Genomic DNA, 22,584 nt, shown 5'->3' on the forward strand with positions numbered 1-22,584 from the left:
ATAAAGGACTGGTGATGGTGCCAGTTGTGTCCATCTCAACATACTAATTACATAGCAAAATATCTGCTCTGGACTTAATTTAGTTTGAAGAACTTCTGCCCGTAGCAAAACAGGGACAGGCATTTGCTGTATTCTGACAGTAGTCAAATGTTGGAGAGAGTGATTACTGTCATCTTTGTCTGAAGGTAAGTGTTGCTCAAAGTATTAAAATATGTATTTGCTAATCCTTTATATGTGTGCCTTTCTTTTCAAGATTTGAAGTCTGAGGCAGGTAGGGAAAATCAAAAGCACAGCTTCCTGTCTTAGAAATGCATTTTTCTTGGCTGCAGATGCTTTGCTTTTATGTGCTGTTACTTTTTGGCTGAATTTAGTGTACTCAAGCATTCTCTTGATGCTCATAATGGCTGCTGCCTATTATTCAGATATCTTCATCAATCTCTTCATGATTGTTCCTAAGGATTTTTTTTCTCCCCAAGACTCCAGGCTGTTCAAAGCCCATTGGTTTGTTCAAAGTCTGATTAAGCTTTTGGTGTGTCTGGCAGGCCCATCTGCAGGGATTCCAGATTAACCATCTGGAATCATTTGATCTCAAAATGTATTAAACTAGCATTTCAATAAACCCATGTTTGAATGCTACCATGTTTATCCAATAAATGCTATCTCAGTATTGGCTTTTATTCACTGGAGAAATTAATTCTCTTTCAGCTGCCTCATCTGCAATATCTAGTCAGGTTTTTGGGTGTTTTTTAATTCAGCTTAAATATTTGCTGTGTCCAATAGGTGCTGTATTCTTATTAAGCACTGGCTTACGATATGCTATAAAAGTAAGAGGTCAAACAGGTTACGGTCAGGCATCGTAAACCATCTTTAGGAAGATGCAAACTATTTTTTAGTAATAGAAAAGTTTTTCCTGTATTACGTGAAAGCAATTTCTGTGGTACCAATTCTTCTGTTAACAAATCAACCACTGGAGCAGTGCAGCTGGGTTCACCTGAGATTTGTTGTACTCCCCCAAGAACCCCAGCAGCCCCAGGTGTGCCTCTCCCAAGAGTTGCCAAGCTGATCTACTCCTACCTAGAGTGAGGTGTCTTTTCAACGTAGAGAAATTGCTTTTCTTTGAATTTAGCTGAGCTTTGACTGCCAGGTGATCTAGATAAGTAAATCCGGAGCCCTGGGTTCTCTCTTTCTGATCTTAACTTGCTGCTCTGACTACAAGCTATCTTTGTGAGACTGAGGAGAGAAAATTGCTAAGCGCCGTGATGGAGTATGTCCTTGAGCTCTGCAGCTGGGGACACTAACCATAATATCCAAAGCATGCCATCTATATGCAATATAAATAAATAACTTTCCAGTAGATCCTCCTTTGAAGGGTAAAATAAGCGAGGCAATAGCATCAGAAAGCACAGTTAGTCTGAAATCCTTGCTAAGCTGCAGATTATCCACAGCTATTTCCATAGTCCTTTGTGGAGTCAGCTGGCCTCCTGCAAGCAAGGAATGAGAAAACATAATGAAGGATTTTGCTCTGGTTTAGGCAGACTTTTTTTCCCCATACAGCCTCTGGTTCACTTTTAGCATCTCTTCTTTCCCATGGCATTTAATATTTCTTCTTTTCATATACTTCTTTTCTGTCAATTTTCATCATGCATATAAAATCTTTAGGAAACAAGGTGAGCTGAGCTGTTAATGCCTATTGTGTATTAGTTGTGTTTAACTAAGCTGGGCAGAAGACCAAACTGCAGCCACTTACCTAAGAGAAAGTTATATTTTCTTATGCACTGCACTTACCATAATTCTTTATTTTTTAGAGGGCTGAACTAGTAAAAATATATTTTGAATAGATCTGTCACTTGATTAGCACAAAGGATACATTATGCTACAAGATGTTATTAAAAATATAGGAAATGCATGGTAGAAGAGTTGCTTACCTGACTGCCTATATGACAGTATCTTTTATATCTGTTTCTGTTTGTAGTTTAGTACCTAAAATTATTTTCAGACACATTAAACCTCTTTGAATTAAATGTCTCCCACAGGTAGGAATTCAGCTTCAGTAGGAATTAGTTTTTATACACTGTAATATAACGATTGGTTTTCTGTGTGACTCACCTAAGCAAGTTTCAGAAGACGTAAACATATTTAGAAAGTGTTTAGGAGATATGTAATACTACAGCTAACAGTACAAGAAACTAGAAATGCCTATCAAACTATCTAATTTCCCAGGGTTTTGAGCAGACAAATAAGCGGAGAAAATTCTTCCTGTCTGGATTATTCACCTTCTGTAATGCAGACAGGACACAGCATGGGTACAAAACAGATGGAAGAGGCATGTAGTGAAAAGGGAAAATAAGAAAATGACAAAAACATACTAGAAGAATTACATTCACTGTTGTTTACTATAAAAATTAGTTTCATTTTCTGACAAAGAGAAAAAACAATGGTTATTTTGCTGATGTAACCTCTTGATCCATTTTAGAAATCTGAGATTGATACAGCTTTCAGAAACTTTTGTGTTGAAATGCTGCAATTATAAAATATTATCATTCTGATTATTATTTTTTTTTCAGCTTTGTTTCTTTGTGTGTGTGTTTCAGTGGTTTTTCATTCTCCTCAGTTGGGAAAATATTTGTGGTTTCTAAATGAAAGTATTTTGTGTCATTGTCGTATCCCGCCAAGATTTCAGCTGGCTATTTTAAATGCCTTAGATATCTGTGTATGGTAAGGGGGTGTGAAGTTAGACCTACAAGGTATCAGCCTCCTGGAGTTGTAGCTGGAGACTTGGCAGAGCACTTTATGATTCCTAAACTTATAGTAGATGCATATGTTAGGCATCTATTTTCCTTCTGGGTGGGTGTGGACATTTGGACAGCCATCTGGCAATGTTTCAAAGGTGTTTCTGAGAGAATTATGGAGTTATGCTCATGTACAGCCCAGCATCCAGCAGTAATTCCCCCCCCACCCCATGCTGGAGATGTTTACTGTTTCATGGTGATGTTTTATTTAGCCTTTTGGGAAGGTAATATCCCATCTTGAATAGTATCTCTTCACCATTAGAGAATAATACACCCACACACAGCTTGTTTCTCTTTTCAGCTTCTGACAGATTTCCTGTGTGTCATATTTTTTTTGTAATAATTGAATCTTGCCCACGTAGTAGCCAGCACAAAACCTGAAGCAATCAGATTCTGCTTTGCATCTCATCTGCCCTCGTTACAGCTGTCAGACAAGGTTATACCCTGTCTGGATTCATGACGACTTTAATGATGTTTTTCATATATTGGTCTGAAAAAAGACAGTTCAGCTGTCCTAACATTCTCCCTTACAATGAGTACTCAACAAGAAGCATGAATCATTATTGACACACTCAAAATAATCTGTCATGCTGCTTTAAAATATTAATGAGAAAAGTCTTGAGTCTTTTGATATTAGTAATTGTTTCATGTTGTAATTGAATTTGAAAAGCTCTGTTAAGATTTTTATCCTCTGACAGTAACTTATTATTTCTAGAATAAAATTGTTTGATAAGTGGTTTAGGTGGCAGCTTTCTGAAGAAGCCCTTTGCACTTCATTTTTTTATGAACAATGAAAACTAACAATACACTGTAAATGCGGGCTCCCAGGTCCAGAAGTTTTAAAGGAGTGTGTAATTTAGTATTGTAAGATTTCCAAAGAGGTCATGTCTTCTAGATGCTTAATTGTCCCTGTAATTCTCATCCGAAATATCTTTGATTGGTTCTCCTCTTTGCTGAAGGGAAATCTGCAAATTATACATAACCTGTCATCTGATGCCACACTGCTGCTGTGTTCCAGGGTATTTCTGATTCAACTTGAAATTCAGTTTTTCATCCCAGCATGATGTCTGGGCTTTTTCCCCTATACTGATGTTATGCAGTCACAGCCTGGGTGTGGTTCATTAGTCTGTGGAACTGCTATGTAGCCTGTTGTTCACCCTATTTTGTCTTCAGCTAGTTGGTTATTCCTTATTCCTACTCAAGTACAGTAATTTGCACTTGGACTATTTTTCTCCAAACCCACTGTCCATTTGCCAATATTATTTTAATTCTGTTCTTGTCCACCATGGGGTTTCTATCCACTGCCAGCTTACTCCATTTGGAATTGTGAAAGGTACAGTATCTCTGCAGATAACCCAGTGACTGCTGAAACTGCTGGGTAGCACTGGGCCCAGGTGGAATTCCACAGAGCCTCATCAATTTGATGTATCTTAATTTGATGGAGGACAATGAGTAGCTATTTGTGTGCTGTTTTCAAGCCAGTTGTTCAGTCTATATGACAGTACTTTTGTCTAAGAAATATTTTCATAGCTTGCTTATAAGAATGTCAAGCAGTGTCAAAATGCTTACTAAAATAAAGATTTGTCACATCTGATTCTTTTTCCCTAACTACAAAGCCCATTATCTCTCCTAAGAAGGAGCAGACTTCATGCAACATAATTCAGTGCTTAGCACCTTGTCTTTGTACTAGTATGTTTATTTGCAAACTAATAATTGGATTTTTTAAGAAGTTTATAGTAAATGAAGTTAGGGATAGAATTCAGTGTGTTCACACAAAGACAGGATAAAAGGGAAAGAGAAGAGATGGGTACGCCTTGATTTTTCTGGTCTTCGGCCTCTCCTGTTCTCATTAAATGTTACAAAAATGTTCTAACATGCTTGGGATTGCTTTAGCCAGACTTCTACATGCTTTGAGGTGAATTTACCAGGACTAGTACATCTGAATTATTTCAGCTTTGTTTCAGGCAGATGATCAATAACATACTTTTCTTTATTCTCACCTGAGTCTAATAAGTGTCAGTGTCATTACTTCACCAACCACAGGTAATCTTTCTGCTGAAGAAGGGAATAAAGAGAAAAGACATCAGGGCTTTTTGCCACCTCAAGGTGTGTAGTCCCCTGAAGGCAATACCATGGAACATAGCCAAACCTTACATCCACCTCCCAAACCCATGCCTCCAGTCCTGGAGGAGATGTTTCCGTCTGGAATATAATTAGTGCTGCTACATGAACCTGCAGCCTCAGGCAGGGTTGCATCACTGAGGACTGTGACAGCTCATTACTTGAGCTTGCCCTCTATTAGTTTATGCCACTGACTATTTTTTTATTATGCTTTATTCACTTTTTAGTTGTGTATTGTCTTGACCTTTCTGAGCTCATCCCTATACACTTGTGGTGTTATTTTATACTTTACTCTGCTAATCTGTATGCAGGTCCAGAAGACCATTATTGAGCCAATCCATCATTTTTTTTTTCTTTGTTTCTGCTTGGGAAAGTTTATACTTGTCCAGTGTGTGTTCTTCCAGTCAGTCTGATCATTTTCCTGAACTTTTTCATAGACCTCTTTGTCCCTGGAAGCTACATTCCATCTTAGGTCACCACAGTCTGGTTCCTGCATGCTTAATGTCCTTGTTCTACTGTTCTCCTTCCAGAATTGTCATCTCAGGGCTGCTGGTAGTGCAAGCTGTTTTCCCATCCAATGTTATTTCTTACAGATACTATTTGGTTTATGTATTATAGTATCAAAAGGAAATATCCCTCTCTCAGGACTTTCTTCATGAACGTGTGTAAGATCATACAAATGTTAAAGTTTTTGTAGTAGCACTTCTTACCTCTAAAGAAATGTAAGGAATACTTCATTTTTTTTCTTCTGTGATGTGGATTTTTAGAGAAGCTGTACATGAAACAAAATGACTGATGTTCTAAAACACGTAACAATATTTATCTAAGAATATTAAAATTTGCAAAAAGCACTTACTAGGTTTGCACTGGGTTCCCCAAATTGCCAAGTTTAATAATTATAAAAAACTATATAAGAATTTGATGAACTGAAGGGTACATTCTATCATTTCATCAAGGTCATTGATAAATAAATTAAGAGTGGACCCAGTACTGATCCCTGGGGAATGCACTGACTGCAGGGCTCCAACTGGACTCTGCTCTGCTGCTCATAGCCCTCTGAACTCAGCCATTCACACTCACACCTCTGTGTCCCTTCATCTGACCCACACTTCCTGGGCTTACCTGTGAGGATGCTGTGGGAGACAGTGTCAAAAGCCTTGCAGTGTATTGAAACATATTTACTGAGTTGACAATGGATGAAAAATCTGAAAAATCAGGATAGCTCATAGGTTAGTACTTGCCAGACTGCCATCAGTTTTAGAGATGGTTGTGAAAATGGGTCCCACAGTGAGCTGAGTAGTATTTTAGAAATGTAGCAATTAATATAACATTATTCTTTTCATTTGAGGTTTTTTTTCCTTGCACTTGTTTTTGCTCTTAAGTACTAATTTTTTTATTACTGCAAAAATTGCCTGATTAATGTGACTTTTTGACTTTTTAAAGATTTCAGAAGAAATCTATAAAGTATTTTGACATTTTGTAATAGCCAATCTAGTCTTAATTAAACAAATGTTTTCCTGGCCCTGCTCCAATCCCAACCCTTATTTTTCACAATGAATGAGGCTGCAAGGGAATTTTAGATTATGAACTGCTGAGACTATTCCTAGAATTCTAACATAAAGCTGATCATCACTCATATCTATTCTCTATATTTTATGTAGGAGCATCAACATCATGTCTTCCCTTTCATCTGGAATAGGCAGCATACCTAGCTAAACCATTCCATATGAATTTCAAAACCTGATTCCAAGGGACTTCAATTTATTCATTTCAATTCAACAAATACTTGGCTGAAATTATAATGTGTACATTAAGCCTAGAGTTAATATTTTAATCTTTCCCATTGTGTGCATTAGATTTCCATACTCCTAATTTTCCAACTACAAAATTTACAGCTGAATTTAGCAAATGTAAATAGTAATAAATTGACATGTTCAATGCAGCAAAAATGAGGGATTAACATCTCCTGGCTATATTGGCTGGAACTTCCCTGTCATGTAGGAAGTCTGGTTTCTCATAGCCTTTGATAAACATTTTTTCCCCTCAAAAGAACAGTTTTTGATCCATCTATAGGACTAACCTCTCCAGCATGTTCAGGGCATTGGGTTCCACAGTTTATTTCTGATTTATGTGGAAAGTGTCCTTTCTTCAGTTTGTGATGAAAGGTAACGCCTTAGTCTGTGATTTGATAATTTGGTTTGATTTTTCATTGTCCTCATGTAATTAAATGAGGGATTAATTATTTTGTATTTATCATTTCCAAGCCATTCATTATTTTTTCTGTGATTGTCATTGTCTCCATTCCAAAGGTGAATTTGTCTAATCTCTCCCTTTTTTAAACCCACCCATATCTTTGATTATCTTTGACACCTTTCTCTGTAATTGTTCTGATTCAACTACTTTCTTTCTGAGATGAAGAGAAAGCACTGTGTGCAGCGTTGAGGTTGCAGGACTCAAGGGATTTGTATGGTGGCATAATGATGTATTCTACTTTCTTTTCTGTTGCTTTTCTGCTATTTGATTCTCCTTTCTGACTGCTGCTGAGCACTGAGCTGTGGTTTATAATGAACTATTCACAAGTTTCCTGGGAGCTAATATCAAATTTAGAGCCTGTTATTCTATATGTGTAGAGTATATGTGTTTTTCCTTATGTGCATTACTTTGCATTTATTGATATAGAATTTCAGCTCTAATTTTATCACCCAGTCACTCAATGCTGTGAGATCCATCTACAACAATTTGCAGTGGGCTTCTGTTTTGCTTTGCTGTGTTGTGTAAATCACACATGGTTTGTATATCTTTTTGGGGTGCTAGTTGGCAGCAGGCTCAGGAAGAGTCAGCAGTGTGGCTTGCAGCCAAGAGGGCAAACTCCACTTGTGGGTGCATCAAATACAGCATCACAAACCAGTCAGAAGAAATGATTATACTGATGCCTAGAGATGCTGATCTGGAACAGAGACAGTTAAAAGACAATTAAAATAATAAAATAGGTATCTATTGAAAGGATACACCTTGGGCAATGCAAGAGCCTGGCCAGGGCTACACGTAAGATGGATCCTGGTCAAGAGTTCTTACACTTTTATAAGTTTTGGTCCATTTACATATTGGGGTCAATTGTCCAATTACAGCTTCAGGCTATGATGTCTCAACCCCCTAGCTTGCCCCCTTTCCCTTGCTGTTGTTTATGCATTTAGGTTAACAGTTATCCTTCTTTCTCTAGCTGGGAAGGGATTGTTTTGTCTAACTACCCTGTGAAGAGAACTTACCTAATATGACATTTCAGAGTTACATACCAGGCAGCAGAGAAACTGAAAAATATAAAAGCTAAAACTTAAGGCATCAATACCACTGTGTTTTGCATCAGTGTGACCTCACCTGGAGTGCTGTGGGCAGTTCTGGGCCCCACAGTTTTAGAAGGATGTGAGGGTCCCTGCATGCATGCAGAGGAGGGCAGCAGAGCTGGTGAAAGGGTTTGAAGACATCCTGTGAGAAACAGCTGGGGACATTCAGCTTGTTTGGAGAGAAGGAGGCTGGAGGCTGACCTCAGTACTCTGTCCAGCTTTCTGAGGAGGGCAAGTGTACATGCAGGTGCTGATCTTTTCTTCAGTTTTGATATCCTGTGATAGGACATGTGGGAATGGTTCAAAGCTGCACCAGGGAAGGTTTAGACTTGACAGTAGGAAACATTTCTTGACTATGAAAATAGTGTAATGCTGGAACAGGCTCCCTGAAGAGCTGGGCAATGCCCCCAGTCTGTCAGTGTGTAAGAGGCATTTGGACAATGTCCCTAACAATACACTTTAGCCTTTGGTCAGGCACTTGGACTCGACAGTCACTGTAGGTCCCTTCCATTTGAAACAGCCCAGTCCTGCTCTAATCTCACCTATGAGGTTAGGGGACTAACAGTTTTTATTCCATGACAGCATGCAATTATGGAGAAGCTGTGGTTAGGGATCTAGTCAAAGAAATTTCTGGAGGTGTAAGTGTTCTGTGTCACTTGAATTATCCCCCAAAGGGCTTTAATATGGGACATGGCTTTCCCTTTCCATTATTTTTCATTCTACACCATTCTGTCATGTTTGTCCCCATGTCCTCATACTGAACAATTACTTTGTGCTAATTTGCTTATTACAGAAGCCAGACTGCCTCTCTTATTTTTCTTTTGGTCTAAACTGGCTTTTGTAAAAGTTAACATTTCAAAGAACTGTGAGAGTTGCCATTAAAATAGACCTACATGAGTTTCCTTTAAATGCGCCTGCTCTACTTCTGTTCACAATATGTGGGAATTTTTTCAGCAGGGGAAAGAGTGACAAAGTTTAACCTCCCAGGTATTTATTCAGCTAGTCTGAGCTGCACAGCATGATTTGCTAGGCTTAAACTTATTTCTACCTGAAAGGAAGAAAAAGAGTGTTGAAACATCCTGTCCAAGAGTACAGGAACCCTAGAAACATATTCCGGATGTCTGAAGGTGCCTGTTTTGGTGACACCTTCAGCTTCCCCCATGTATAAGAAGGTTTTTTCCAAGGACTAGGGACATGTTCTTGAGGCTGTGGTGCCCCTCAAGTACAGGGGAAGATTTCTTGGCAAAGATCCATTTCAGTTCTGGATTCAAGGAGAAAGAGGGGAAACATTTTCTCTGCCTGATATTACCTCCTTCAGACTGGGTGGCTCGGAGTCTCTCTTTGTGCCAAAACATGACACAAATAAGCACATCCCCTCTGTCCTAGAGTGAATCTGACCTTGTTTCCCAGAAAGAAGCTATCTGCTGTAACCAGAAGCTCAGCCTAGATGAGCCAGTCAGGGAGTCCAAAGACTCTTCCTGGTGAAACCTGTCTCAAGTCAGGGCATACTCTCAGTACAGCAGTTCCTTTTACCAGGTGCAGACTCTTGCTGCATTTGCATTTCTTTGCAGAAGTAACCTCATGGCAGGAGTTAAGGCCAAATCTACCTCCCATATGCTAAAACATCCTGACACTTGGATCTGGGGCAAGACAAGAAGTGCTTCCCATACACCCAAAATGTTGGGACACACTCAGCAGGCATGAAGGGATGCTTGTGGTAGTTTTGTACTGGTAGTGAGGGAAAAGTCCTTTCTAGAATGGCTCCTGTGTTGCTTGTGTAATTGCATCTGCCTGATTATAGTCTGAGCTTATATACATTGGAAAGGGAATACTGATTTGGGATGCACCCTGGGCTTCAGGCTGCAGAATCAGACCCACGTGAACACAAAGGGAGCAGTGGGGTGCAGTGTGAAGCAAAAGCTGCTGGTAGGAAACAGGAGTGAATAGGACATGAAACCACAATGTTTATACAGGGACCATCTACTGCAATCAAATAAACTGTGCCAGGGACATGTGATATGAGAGATCGCACTGGGTCAGACATGATGGAAGAAGCAGCTTTGGAAATTCATTAGGCACTGATAGAAAGCAAAGCTTCTCTGCAGTCCTTGATAGCTTTTCTGCCCAGTGGGAATCCAGCACAAAAGCCTTTTAGCACACAGTTTAACTGGGAATACCTGAGCAAACTGATAACGTTGCAGCTTTTATGGTATTCTTGTTTCTCACATATCACAGCAGACCACTCCACAAAGATTATAAGGACATGTGTGGGTATGGGTGTGTGTGTTTATTTACATCCCTCTGCACATTCAGGTAGCAGCTTGAACGAGTTAAACAATGTTATCCATAGTGAGAACTACAGTGGGAAGGATCAAACAAGGACATGGCTTTCCCCTTCCACCATATTTCATCCTACACCATTCTGTCATGTTTGTCCCCATGTCCTCATATTGAATAATTTCAGTTTGTGCTGAGTGAAGAGGCTGCTATATTAGCTGCCAAGAACATAAATTCTGCCATGTTTCTAATTATACTATTGTTCCTTCCAAAGACAAAAACCCAGTTCAACTTTGGTTCAAAATGTGGTTTAAATATGGCATATTCATACACAAGCAAAAGCACATGTGGGATAGATCATCTACTAAATATGCTGTTATATGAAAATTAATCAGGAAAAAACAAAGAGCTGATCAAGAAAGATAGTCATATTGCCACCTCTTCTATCTGTCAACTGCTATTGTCCATCACCCTAGCATTTCAATAGACACACACAAAAAGGCAAAAGATAGTCGAAGTCTGGTGGACAGAGAAAGGAGTTTTTGGTGTGATTTTCCTTGCATATATTAAACAAAATAGTAATAGGAAAAAAACACCACTATGTCAGTATCAATTCCAAAATATTTTTGGGCATTGCAGAGAGGAATACTGAATTTTCCCCCCCTGCACTGTGAATCGTATTACAAGAAAAGTTTTCAGATGACCTGTGCTCATTCATGCTGCCTTATATGAATTTCTACTCTCTTGTGAATTTCAACCAGCTCTTGGTTATTATTCAAAGCTTTTATTTCTGTGTGGTGTGAATTAGTGGCTGGTCTGAGCTACTGCATGGCATTTAGGCTTTGGAGATTACTTCTGAGGTGCATTTCCACTTGGGTAAATAGTATGAGCAGGCTGGTAAGGGTAGAGGTTAAATTCTTACTTTCCATTCACTGGATCACACAATTTCCTGCATGTGAGATGATGTGATGTAGTTGGGTCTATCTTTTTGGGTTGCTTTTTGATTTTCTTTTTTTCTCTGCTGAAGTATCATAGAACTGTTTGGACTAGAAGGGACCCTGAAGTTTATCAGATTCAACAAGTCCTGCTGTGGGTATGGACACGTCCTGCTAGACCAGGCTGCTCAAAGCCCTATCCGACCTGGCCTTTAACATTTCCATCTCCAGCTTCTCCTCTGGGCAAACTGTTCCCCTGCCTCAATACTCTCACACAGGCTCCTTGTCCCATCACTTGAAAAACGTCCCTTTCCGTCTTTCTCACAGCCACCTTCAGGTGCTGGGAGGCGCTCTAATGCCTCCCCGGAGCCTCCTCTTTTCCAGGCTGAGCAGCCCCCGCTGTTTCAGCCTGTCTTCCCATGAGAAGCTCTCACCATCTTCATGGCCCCCCTGGCATCACTCCAGCATATCCATGTCCTTATGTTGGGGGCCCCAGAACTGGACACAGCTCTCCAGGTGGGGTCTTGCATGAAGAGAATCACCTTGCTCAACTTACTGCTGGGCATAACTCTTGTTACCAAAACCTTTGCAGTTTTTTATATGATTTTTAAGCCATCTTTGTGGATTAACAGGAGCCAGAATAATACTATGTTTAGTCTTAGCTGTTATTACTTAGGCATTTAAGATATATCTGTAAAGGTACTTAGCTAATAGTGGGGATCAGATTGTCATAATTCACCGAGATCTTGAACTAGATATTTTTGTTTCCATGTCACAGTTTGTCTTTAAATGGGTGCTGCCTCATTAATATAATTGTTTCATGCATGTATTATTTACATTGTGCATGAAGAGAAAGAAATGATTCGGTAGAAAAGAAGTCATTCTTGTGGATTTCAATGCATTGTTGGAATTAAAATACATTCTCTGTGTCTGTTGTAAGAAGTAAGTGGAAATAATGCTCTCATTATATGCCTTCAGATCTTATTAGGAGGGAAAAAGTATCTTTTGGCATTCTATCAACAAAGAACATATTTCATAATTGCAGTATAAGCATGAAAAAAATTGTAAAAATTTTAAAAGGAGTATTAGCATAAAAAATGGTTGAGATTTGCAATACTCTTCTGTTCTGAAAGCAGTTTGCTTTTGTACCCCCTGCATGCATAATCAGTTTCCCTGAGATTCAAAAACCTTCCCAAGTACCTTGTGTCACATGCCAAAGAGATTTACACTGGCTTTACTCACTGGCAGACATTTCTTTCATTCTTTCTTCTGATTGCATTACCAGCTTCCAAAGTGGTGCAGTGCAGCTTAGGTGGAGGTAAAGTCATTACCTAATGAGTACTTTAGGAAATATTTTGGGGTTACAAGACACTATCAAACCTGAATTTCTTTGTTATATCGAAAGATGTGGAATACAGTGTGATCTGCAAGTAGCTCTGAAATCCTTAACTCTGATAAGTAAAGGTGAAAGCAAATAAAAGCAGGTATTTAGAAAACATAAAAACAAGTAACACAAAGTCAGTTTGGCAGGAAGGAAGGTCATCTTTTAGCCTGCTTACTGTAAAATTAGATGTAAAGGATTTTCTCAGTTCCTGTTATTCAGCTGACAAACTAATTAGTCATTAAATTAAATATGAGAACTTCTGACCTTGTTCTTAGGATGACTTATTTTCTTTACACACTGGAGAAAAGCTAGATCTGAAGTCTCACTTGTTTATCTGTCTTTTTTGGTGATTTTGTTAAGAGTCTGCTCAGATGTTGGTCTCCTTTCGCTTCCTGCTTACCACCCTCATCCCCTTCACTTTCTGTTGTTTCGCTCTTAAACTTTCAATGTTTAAGGTTGACTTAATTTTACACTTTTGACTTTCACTATATCCAGTTGTATCATTAACAAGCAATTAATACATGTCAAGATAAAGCACTGTTGTGACCAGCCATGTTTAAATACTGTGTTCAGTGTTTTTACATATTGAGACTTCCTTTTTGTTCCAAATAGGAAATTTAGATCTCTATCACACACTAGACAAGGAAATAGATAATAATTAATACTTGGGGTTTGTTTCTAATCTCTTCTCTGAGCAAAAGATAAAGGTTCCCAAATCACTTCTGTGGCCATAACTCATCTTGGAGCTCCAATACCCCAACCTAGACTGTGAGGGTTGCTCTGACATTATCATGGTGTTAAGAGAGAACCTAGGTAAAATTCTGTGACCTGATTATACACGAGATTGGATACGCAGTGTGTTCAAAATCCTCCATCTTCCAGATCTCAGAACACAAAATATTGATTCTAAGGACTTGCAGCAGAAACAAAGGAGGGAGAATAACCCATAGCTAAGCAAGAGGGGAGAGAGAACACACTAAGTTTTCCCTGATTGCTCTGAGCCCTAACAAAGCTGGGACACATCTTGGCAATGTAACATATCAGCCTTCCCTCTTAACTGGTAAAGTCTTTTTGAGCAACTGGGTAACAGGAGTATTCAAGAGGAATTGTCTCCTACGGTATTAGCCAACAACAACCTCTATTTATTTTAAGAACAGACATTTTAGTATCTGTTCAGTTGTTTCTCCATGGTAAATATACAGCAAAAGTACCTCCAAGCACCTGTCCCCTTTTCTAGAGTCCTTAGCACATTTTAAGGGCTATCAGAGTTTAGTCTCTAGGAGCTCTCCACTACAGCTGCAACAGCTGGACCAGACCAGCTCTGTGCTGTGCTGATTAAATTGATAGACAATACCCCTACAGCCTGAATTTTACTCAACTCAAATAAAATAGATTTTAGGAAGATGGACAGGAAAAAAGAAATCAGACAACATAAGATACTTCAGCTGTTGCTGCCACCTTTTCCTGCTATGTTTTCAGGAGATTTTTGCAGTTATTTGTGTGCATTTGTGGGTTTAGATTTCCACTTCCAGTGTTGAGCCTCCCCCTGCTACCAGTGTAAAATTTTATGCATTTCATCATATAATTCTGGAAAATGCAGACATACCTTTGAAACTGTCTGTTCTTTAATTCAAAAAATTGCATTCAGTTTTGAAATTATCTATAAGGATACAGTTTTACAGTATGTTTCTAGTAAAATGTTTATAATCAAGCAGATACATTGCATAAAATTGTATAGAATCATGGAATTGGATAACTATATACTATAGTAGTAAATGGTTATTATTATTCTCCAGCTATAAACTGCTGGATTGTTTTCCTTTGTCATTCTCTTAGAATATGTGGAGGTATGATTTCTTTGCGCCTGATAATCTTAGTCATATTTCTATCTTGCTGAATCGTGTATACACACAGATACTGGGATAATGCCCTCTTCCCCTTGTGTATCTCCCATTCTGATTTAGCACATTTCTAGTCTTTAATGGAGGAAAAGGCTTTTATGGTCCTCTCTGCAGAGTAATAAAAGTGTTAGTGGCAAGTAGGTAGCTAAGAAGATTAACTACTCATGTTTCAGCTTTTCCTCAGTAGTTGTTAGCTCTTCTGAATATGCTAATCAGGAGACAGTAATAGTCAGGATGCTTTGTAATTTAATGTATTTTTACCTTTTTACTCAGTAAATTCACTCTTGCTACACAGTTTCCATTTTATAAGTTAAGACATCATGTCAATCTTTATATCCTACAAATTTTTTATGCCTAAAGATTCAGTTTTAAAAGTTTCTTCTCCTTTCATACTTCTTCAGACCTTCTGGGAAATTTGGTAATAGTGAAGGACCTTGCAGAAAAAAAAAAGGAATTGTTTGCCAAGTTACAGTTTTGAAGAAACCCAGAAATAAATAAGAAATAATGATTTTCAGTTCTCATCAGCAAAAAAAGTCAAGAAAAAGCTCTATTCAGTGAGATGGCAATCTGGGTGGACTGGATGTGTACAGCAAAGAGTGTGAAGCACAGTTTCTACTTTGATTGGAGAAAGCTTCCAAATCTGGTTTACCTACAATGTCACACATCCTCTTGGAGCCAGAGGTACTGTACATTTATTTTGTTAGTGTGGATGGTTCCGCGTTGTTGCAGCAAGATCTCTACAAAACTCTGTGTAGTTGCTTACCAGTGGTAAGTGACCTGTTGTACACCTGACCTTGAAGATTAACCTGATAGCCCAGGGCACTGCTTCATGTAATCTTAAATACTTAGGGAAGACTCACGTATCTACTTTGAACCAGTGGAACTGCAGTATGTGAAGCTGATAGGAAGGTAGTCTCATACTGTGGGAGTGTATTTAAAGGCCACAGCTGATGATGACAAAGCAAAGCAGGAAGATTTAAATCAAAATTATCCAAATCATCAATTTTAATAGAGTGTTTCAGTCTGCAGAAAATGGCCTTGATTTAAATCATCACTCTAGTTTTATTTTGCATTTGTCCTTGCTTTCCTAAGGAAAGGTTAATCCACATTAAGTAGTAACTATTAAAATACATTAATTAGCAAGTAAACATACATTTTTGCACTCAGTTTGATTCTTATTTTTAATAGGATATATTCTAGTAATATGCATTTATTAAATCAATTATATCTCACAGTATATATTTGCTCAAATGATTAGATTTTTAATTTCTTACATGTTTTAATAGATTCTCTCAGTTTAATGATGGACAATTATATAATCTAATTTCACTTCTATTAAACTAGGCATTTACATTTCATGCAGATGTCCATAGCTTAAGCCTGGAGATTTTATTTAGACTAAAGCATTAAGGTCCTCTTGAGACTCTGCTGCCTGCACAGGAGAAAAATGACACTACTACTATTTTATTTCTACTTAAGGATATCAGCAGAAAACAAATGATGCATCAAAAGCCTTGATAATAGCATCGTATTAATGTACCCATGTTTCACTGATAGAAATCCCTTTGTGGATTCTTCTCAGCAGGCTTCCCTGCTGAGAAGAACTTGGGGATCATGGTGAGAAACAAACTTAACATGAGTCAGCCAAGTGCACTTGTAGTTGAAAGAGCCAACTGTGCCCTTGGCTGCATCACAACAAGTGCAGCCAGCAGGTCAAGGGAGGTGATTCTACCCTCTACTCTGCTTTCATGGTACCCCACTTGGAGGGCCATGAGAATATTTGGAGGGTTGAGAGAATTGGAGCTATTTAAACTTTATTTTGGCCTTTCAGTTTATAAAGGAGGCTTATAAGAAAGATGGAAAGAGGCTTTTTACCATGGTCTGTGGTGAGAGGCCAAAGGGTAAGAGTTGTAAATTGAAAGAGCATAGATCAAGACTGAACAAAAGGAAGACATTTTTCACAATGAGGGTGATGAGGCACTTGAATAGGTTGCCAAGAGCAACTGTGGATATCCTATACCTGAAAGTGTTCAAGGACAGGCCGGATGAAATTTGAGAGACTTGATCTAGTGAAAGATGTTCCTGCCCATGGCAGGGAGGTTGAACCAGAAGAGATTTAAAGTCCCTTCCAATCAAAACCATTCTGTGGTTCCCTGAAAAAACTGAGTATTTTATTGCTTAGTCTCTCTAGAGAAAGGTGTACCCTAACAACTGAGCAGATGGATGAAGGTTGGGGACACTAGCTACTCCCCACAATTAAATCCCAATTTTCTGCAGAATAGCACTGATAGTGTCTTCCAAGACACTTAACTAGACTGGGCTCTCCAGGTCAGACAGGCACTCTTGTACAGTGCAGGGATCCCAGGGTTCCATGCCTTGGAGTCAGTGTTGTTAAGACAAGGCCTCCTGGCTGTCTGTATTTTGCTCTGGATCAGGCCAGAGGCTCCTATTTACAGTAATTTCACGACTATAAGGCGCACCCCCCGGGAACCAGCACACTTCACAACTTTGTAGATCAGATAAGGCGCACCGGACTATAAGGCACACTTTTTTTTGCAGCGAGGAACTGCATGGCGCGCAACAAAGTAACGAATTGCTGGCAGGTGCTCAATTTGCAAACATTTTTCAAAGATCGGTGTAGCCTTTAAACACAGCCCCAGGTGCTCTCCCCGTGCGGTGGGCCCCAGTACTCCCGCCTGCCCCCGGCGCCAGCTGGCACGGCTCACAGCTCCCGCCTCCCACCGTGCAGCCACGCTGTGTCCCGGCTTCCCTGCGACCGGTGGTGGTGGCGCTTCTCGTTGCTTCCCCGTGGCCGGTGGCCGTGCCACTTCTCTCAGCTTCCCCGGGGCTGCACCACTTGTCGCCGCTTTTTGGAGACCATAAGGGGCTCGACCAGCGCCGCAATTCAGTGGCCGCGGGGGCTCCACCAGCACTGTGATTCGGCAACCGCAAGGGGCTTCCCTGCCACCACTTTTTGGCAACCGCAGGGGCTCGGCCACCGCCGCAATTCGGCGGCCAAAGGGGCTTCCCCGCTGCCATGATTCGGCAACCACAGGGGCTTCCTCGCTGCCACTTTGCTGCCGCCACTTTTTGGCAGCCACAGGGGTTTCACCGCCGCCGCTTTTTGGCGGCCGCAGCGGCTCGGCCAGCACCACCTTTTGGCGGCTGCAGGGGCTTCACCGCCGCTGCTCTGATACCGCCGCTGCTCTGATGCTGCCGCCGGGCAGGCTCTGCTCGGAGCTGTTGCGGGCTCGCACTTCTCGTTCCCTCTGCACCTGGGCCAGGGCCGCCCAGGTTCTTGTTTCCCCCTTGCCCGGACCGGGGCCAGCACCACCTGGCTTCTTGTTCCGCCTGGGCCAGGGCTGGCGGCAGCTCCCTCCCTCCCCTCGCAGCTCCTGCCGGCTGTGGCCACCCGCTCCCGCCCCCCGTCACGACTCGACGCTCCCGCGGCACCGCCCCCCCATTGCGGCTCACACTTCTGGTTTGGCAAATTTCGCAACTTTGTCCATCAGATAAGGCACACCAGACTATAAGGCGCACTTCCAGGTTCGGGGAAAAAATTTAGTCTAAAGGGTGTGCCTTATAGTTGTGAAATTACTGTACACTCCTATTTATACTTTCACTAGTGATCTTTGATGCTTTGGACATCCTTTTCCAACCACTTCATTAATCCCTTTGAATGATTACTGCAACTCAAGATGATGAAATTAAGAGTCTCCCAGCTCATATACATCATATTGCTTTAGTTATCAGGGAACACACATTAAGTCTATCACTTGGTGTCAGGCCAATAGCCAACATTTCCAGTACCAAGACTGGTAATTAGATGGGTTCACGTGAGCCTAACACTATTAATTAAACAGCAGCTGTGTTAATCAAGATACTGAAAGTAATTTGTTGGAATAAATATTTTATTAGCATGTCCATCAATAACACAAAATAAGAGGTTTTAATTAATTCATTTACAACAATATTCACACAGTAGTGGCTGTAACTCTGAGAACTGGGAAACAGATCTCATGTGTCAAAGGGTATATTCCCACTTTATCACTTCTTGTTAATGGTGCTGTAGATACCATTTGCCCGACCATAACTACCTGTTTGTTAGTTAAAAGCCTGAGCACCAATCCCTGACAATTGATGCTAAAGGGCTCTTTTTTTTCCTTGTTGCTTTATTCTTTCAGAAACCCACATTCTGTCATTTAACTACAGAAAGACATTGTGGGATTATGGAGGGTTATGTTTAGTCACCTCACCTTTATTTTCCCCTTGAAATGACCATGAAATTGAAAGAGAGTGAATATATTTATTTTTTTTATTTCTCCTGGTATTAATAACTAAACAGATGGGGTAAATGGTGTCTTTAAACAAATATACATGATAAATACAATAGCTAGCAGTGACTTCTAATGCAGAGGAATATAAAGAAATATATTTCTGAGAAGTAGAGAAAGGTTGCTGATTTTGCAAGAAGGTCATAGATTAGGCAAAGTGTGTTTCAAACATTCAAGAGAGTGGGGAAAAGACTAAGGAGAAGGTCTGCTGAAAGAGCAAGATGTAAGCTCTTAGGATTGTTTAACTCAGGCTTGTCATGACCCACGTTTTTTTGGAAGACTTTTTTGAGCACTTTTCCCTATTGCTTTCTCTGTGTCAGGTCATTTATTATTCATTAGAGTGAAAGTTTTGGTGTGCTTTATCCACTTGTCCAACAGCTTAGACTTCATTTGAGAAGTCTGCTGGAAGCACTTGCAGAGATATTTTATATAATATGCATGGATATAGAGCACACATGAACATATAAAGAACATATTGCATTTATAAAAATAAAGTTAATTTAATACAGAATACTACTAATAAGAAAAAATAAATGCAAGTTGTGGAAAGAGTAAATAATTCTAATATTTTATCTTCCTTCACAAGCACTTAACCCACAGCCCATCATGTTCATTATTTGTTCAGCGGTTTTACTCTTCAAAATATTTTAGTCACGTTTAGGAAAAAGAAACAAACCCAAGTGACTTATGTAGTCAAATTGCACAACACAAACAGTGATCAGGAAACATTGTAAATAAACAGGTGATAATCCTTTTATAAAAAAACACCTGTGTTCTGGTTATTGCATGGTACTAATGCAATATTTTTAAAATTATATGTAGCTTTCAGGTGCCACAAGCACCACATCTCAGGTATGATTTGTCTTTTGATCTCCTGGAAGCCTTTATATTGTATTGTTTTAGTGGTCATGCCTGAAAGGTGCTCTAAACTATGAAGTTTAGAGAAAAATGTTCTTGGTTTGTCAAGGAGTCCTGGATGTACTGACAGCAGAACTGATCCCATTGCCATCAACAGCAGGAGCTGCACTGCTCCCAGTCACCCACAGAATTCTCAGCAGGTAAAGTGAGCACACAGTGACCCAGCCAGCCCTGCTGTGTCTGCGGGTCCCATCCTGCTGCAACCTCCATGGCACAGGCACAGGGGGATGTGCAGCTCAGCCATGGATCCATCCCAGCCATCTCCAGCCAGCGCCTCTTCCAGAGCTGGATTGCATTTAGCTGGCTCAGAGCATCCGTGCAATAAAGTGCTGTTCACCTGAGAGAGGCTGGGGCAATAGCACGCAGCAAACTGGACACAAAAAAGCAGTCAGGGAAGCTGCTGATATCACAGTCTGCTCAGAATGAGAGAGAAGTTGGATTAAAGTCACCTTGTCAAAGCACCAGTGAGGTGAATGCCCTGGAGAGGAAGCTCTGGCAGGACTGTGCCACAGTGCTGTGACAGCCTTCGTTCACAAGTAGCTCAGATTCAGCATACTGTAGCTTAATTCTCCATGGGAAGATTAATCCCTTGGAGAAGGATTAAGATGCAGTGAACTAGGGCCACTTTATTTCTGAATGGGGAAGGCCACACAGGGATTTAATGTACTTTATCTTATGTGCGTTGATTTCACAGCTTTAGTTAATTCATCTAACTTCCCTGAATTCCCTTGTGTGGACAAGCTTTTGTCTGCAGAGAGGCTTTTGGAGCTGCTTGTAAAGCTCCTTGTGCAACTCAACCAGAAAGCAGGTTGGAATGATTTCTCTGCTTCTGAAAGAGCTTATACCTGTCTAGATACTATTAAATTACCTCTTTCTCAGATGGTTGATCCGTAGCATCCTTAGAATAACTATTTTAATTAGATTTTTTGAATGGACCAGAGAAAAAGGAGTGTTCTTAAAACTAATCTCTGGGCTGTTTTTGAAATCTCTCATGAGAAGTCTTTTTAAGGTTTTCAGATAGCATGAATTGTGTACAGCTGCACAAACAATATTTTTTCAAGATTGGACATGTCTGACCGTGCAGTTTAATAGATTTCCTTGCCCAGTGGGATTTTCTTCATCTTTGGCCATGATCATAAGAAAACGTTTTGTCTATATGGATAAGGAGTGAGTGGAGTTTCTGTTTCTTGATCCTAAAGCCTTTAATCCTTTCCTCTTGATGGCACAAGTGACACAGATCTGGGTCAAGGAGGATGTTTTCGTGGGTGCTACTGTTAAAATAATTGTATGGTTTGACTGTTGTTGTTCTTTGGGGAAATTATGCTGTTCATGTACTGTTCATGGTAACATGAATTACCAGTAAGGCGTTTCCTGATGTCAATGAATCATAACCTAGTTTTACTGTTCAGTTACATCATGACAATTCACCTATCAATTTAAAATTTTGCCTAGCAATTCTTCACTTTATGCAGCACCAAAAGACATCTCTTGGCAGATTCCATAAAAGGGTTACTACGACTTAATTCTGTAGCAGTCAATAAATATTTTGGCATTTTAGAAAGCATATGAGGTGCATAGGGAGCCTCCTGTGTGGGAAAAGCCGTGTGAGAACAGAGGTGTTGAAGAACAAAGAAATGTAAATAATAGCTGAACATCAGGGTACAGATGTTTTCTACCAGTATTACTCAATAGCAGTATTCATCAATACTGATCCCAGCAGGACCAGGCTATAAAATGTATATTTATATATAAAATATGTTATGCAACATGAGCAAAAGAGAGGAAAGTAGTTTAGCTGTTTGTGATCATTTGCACAGAAAATTGTAAATGCAGGAAATGGAAGCAAGTATCTTTAAAATTTAGCTGTGATACCTGTACATATCATTGTAGTAAATGCTTTATAAGTGTTCAGTGTGTTCTAATGATGGTTTTTCCTCTTTTTTTCTCACAGCTGATTGGATTTGTGTATGCCTGTTATGTGATCAGTATTTTCATGGAGGAGGAGGACAGCTGTAAGTACTGATACACACCTCACCATCTCTGGAGCCAAGGTACCTGGGCTGAGACTTAGTCATGCACTGAACTACCAAGGCAAAGAATAAAGCTTGAAAAATGGCAGAATCTGGTATTCATGAACACAACCGATTATGCTTAGAGATATACTTATTTAGGTACTGGCAAGTTACCAAGGTGCACTTTCTGAGCTTCTTCATAGAGATTTGTGAACCTCTTACATAAACCAGTCATAGTGATGAAAATTATGTGATACGTGTTGCATACATATAGATATATATGTATGTCTTTATGTATGTACATTTACATTTGAATCAAAGCTCCTGAAACCTCTTAATCTGTTTTTCCAAATGACAGCTTTAAAATTAATGGAGAGGATAGACCAATTTACAGTGTGCAGCATCACTCTGATCAATGATTAGGTAAACCTTATCTATGCTTACAGGCACCTAGACCATGTATTTTAAATGCTGACCCCATATTCTTAACTTGCTTTTGTCAATGAAATCCTTCTATACATACTCACATCGTTCCTAAAGTTTGAAAATGTGCACACCTTAAAGTGTTTGTC

General features: G+C 39.8%; 1 protein-coding gene across 3 annotated transcripts in view; it reads left to right on the forward strand.

Moving 5' to 3' along the window:
- Nucleotides 1–22,584, forward strand: part of NKAIN3 (sodium/potassium transporting ATPase interacting 3) — a 349,000-nt gene that overhangs the window by 299,451 nt on the left and 26,965 nt on the right. For 2 of the 3 annotated variants that reach the window (XM_033072062.2, XM_033072071.1), the window contains exon 5: nt 21,952–22,012. In XM_033072062.2, the coding sequence (XP_032927953.1) occupies nt 21,952–22,012 (61 nt within the window). Of the gene's footprint in view, nt 1–21,951; nt 22,052–22,584 lie in introns of all 3 variants that reach the window. The other variant, XM_033072081.1, reaches the window with a different exon arrangement.

Source organism: Catharus ustulatus, chromosome 1 (assembly GCF_009819885.2).
Source record: "Catharus ustulatus isolate bCatUst1 chromosome 1, bCatUst1.pri.v2, whole genome shotgun sequence".
Lineage (NCBI taxonomy): Eukaryota > Metazoa > Chordata > Aves > Passeriformes > Turdidae > Catharus > Catharus ustulatus.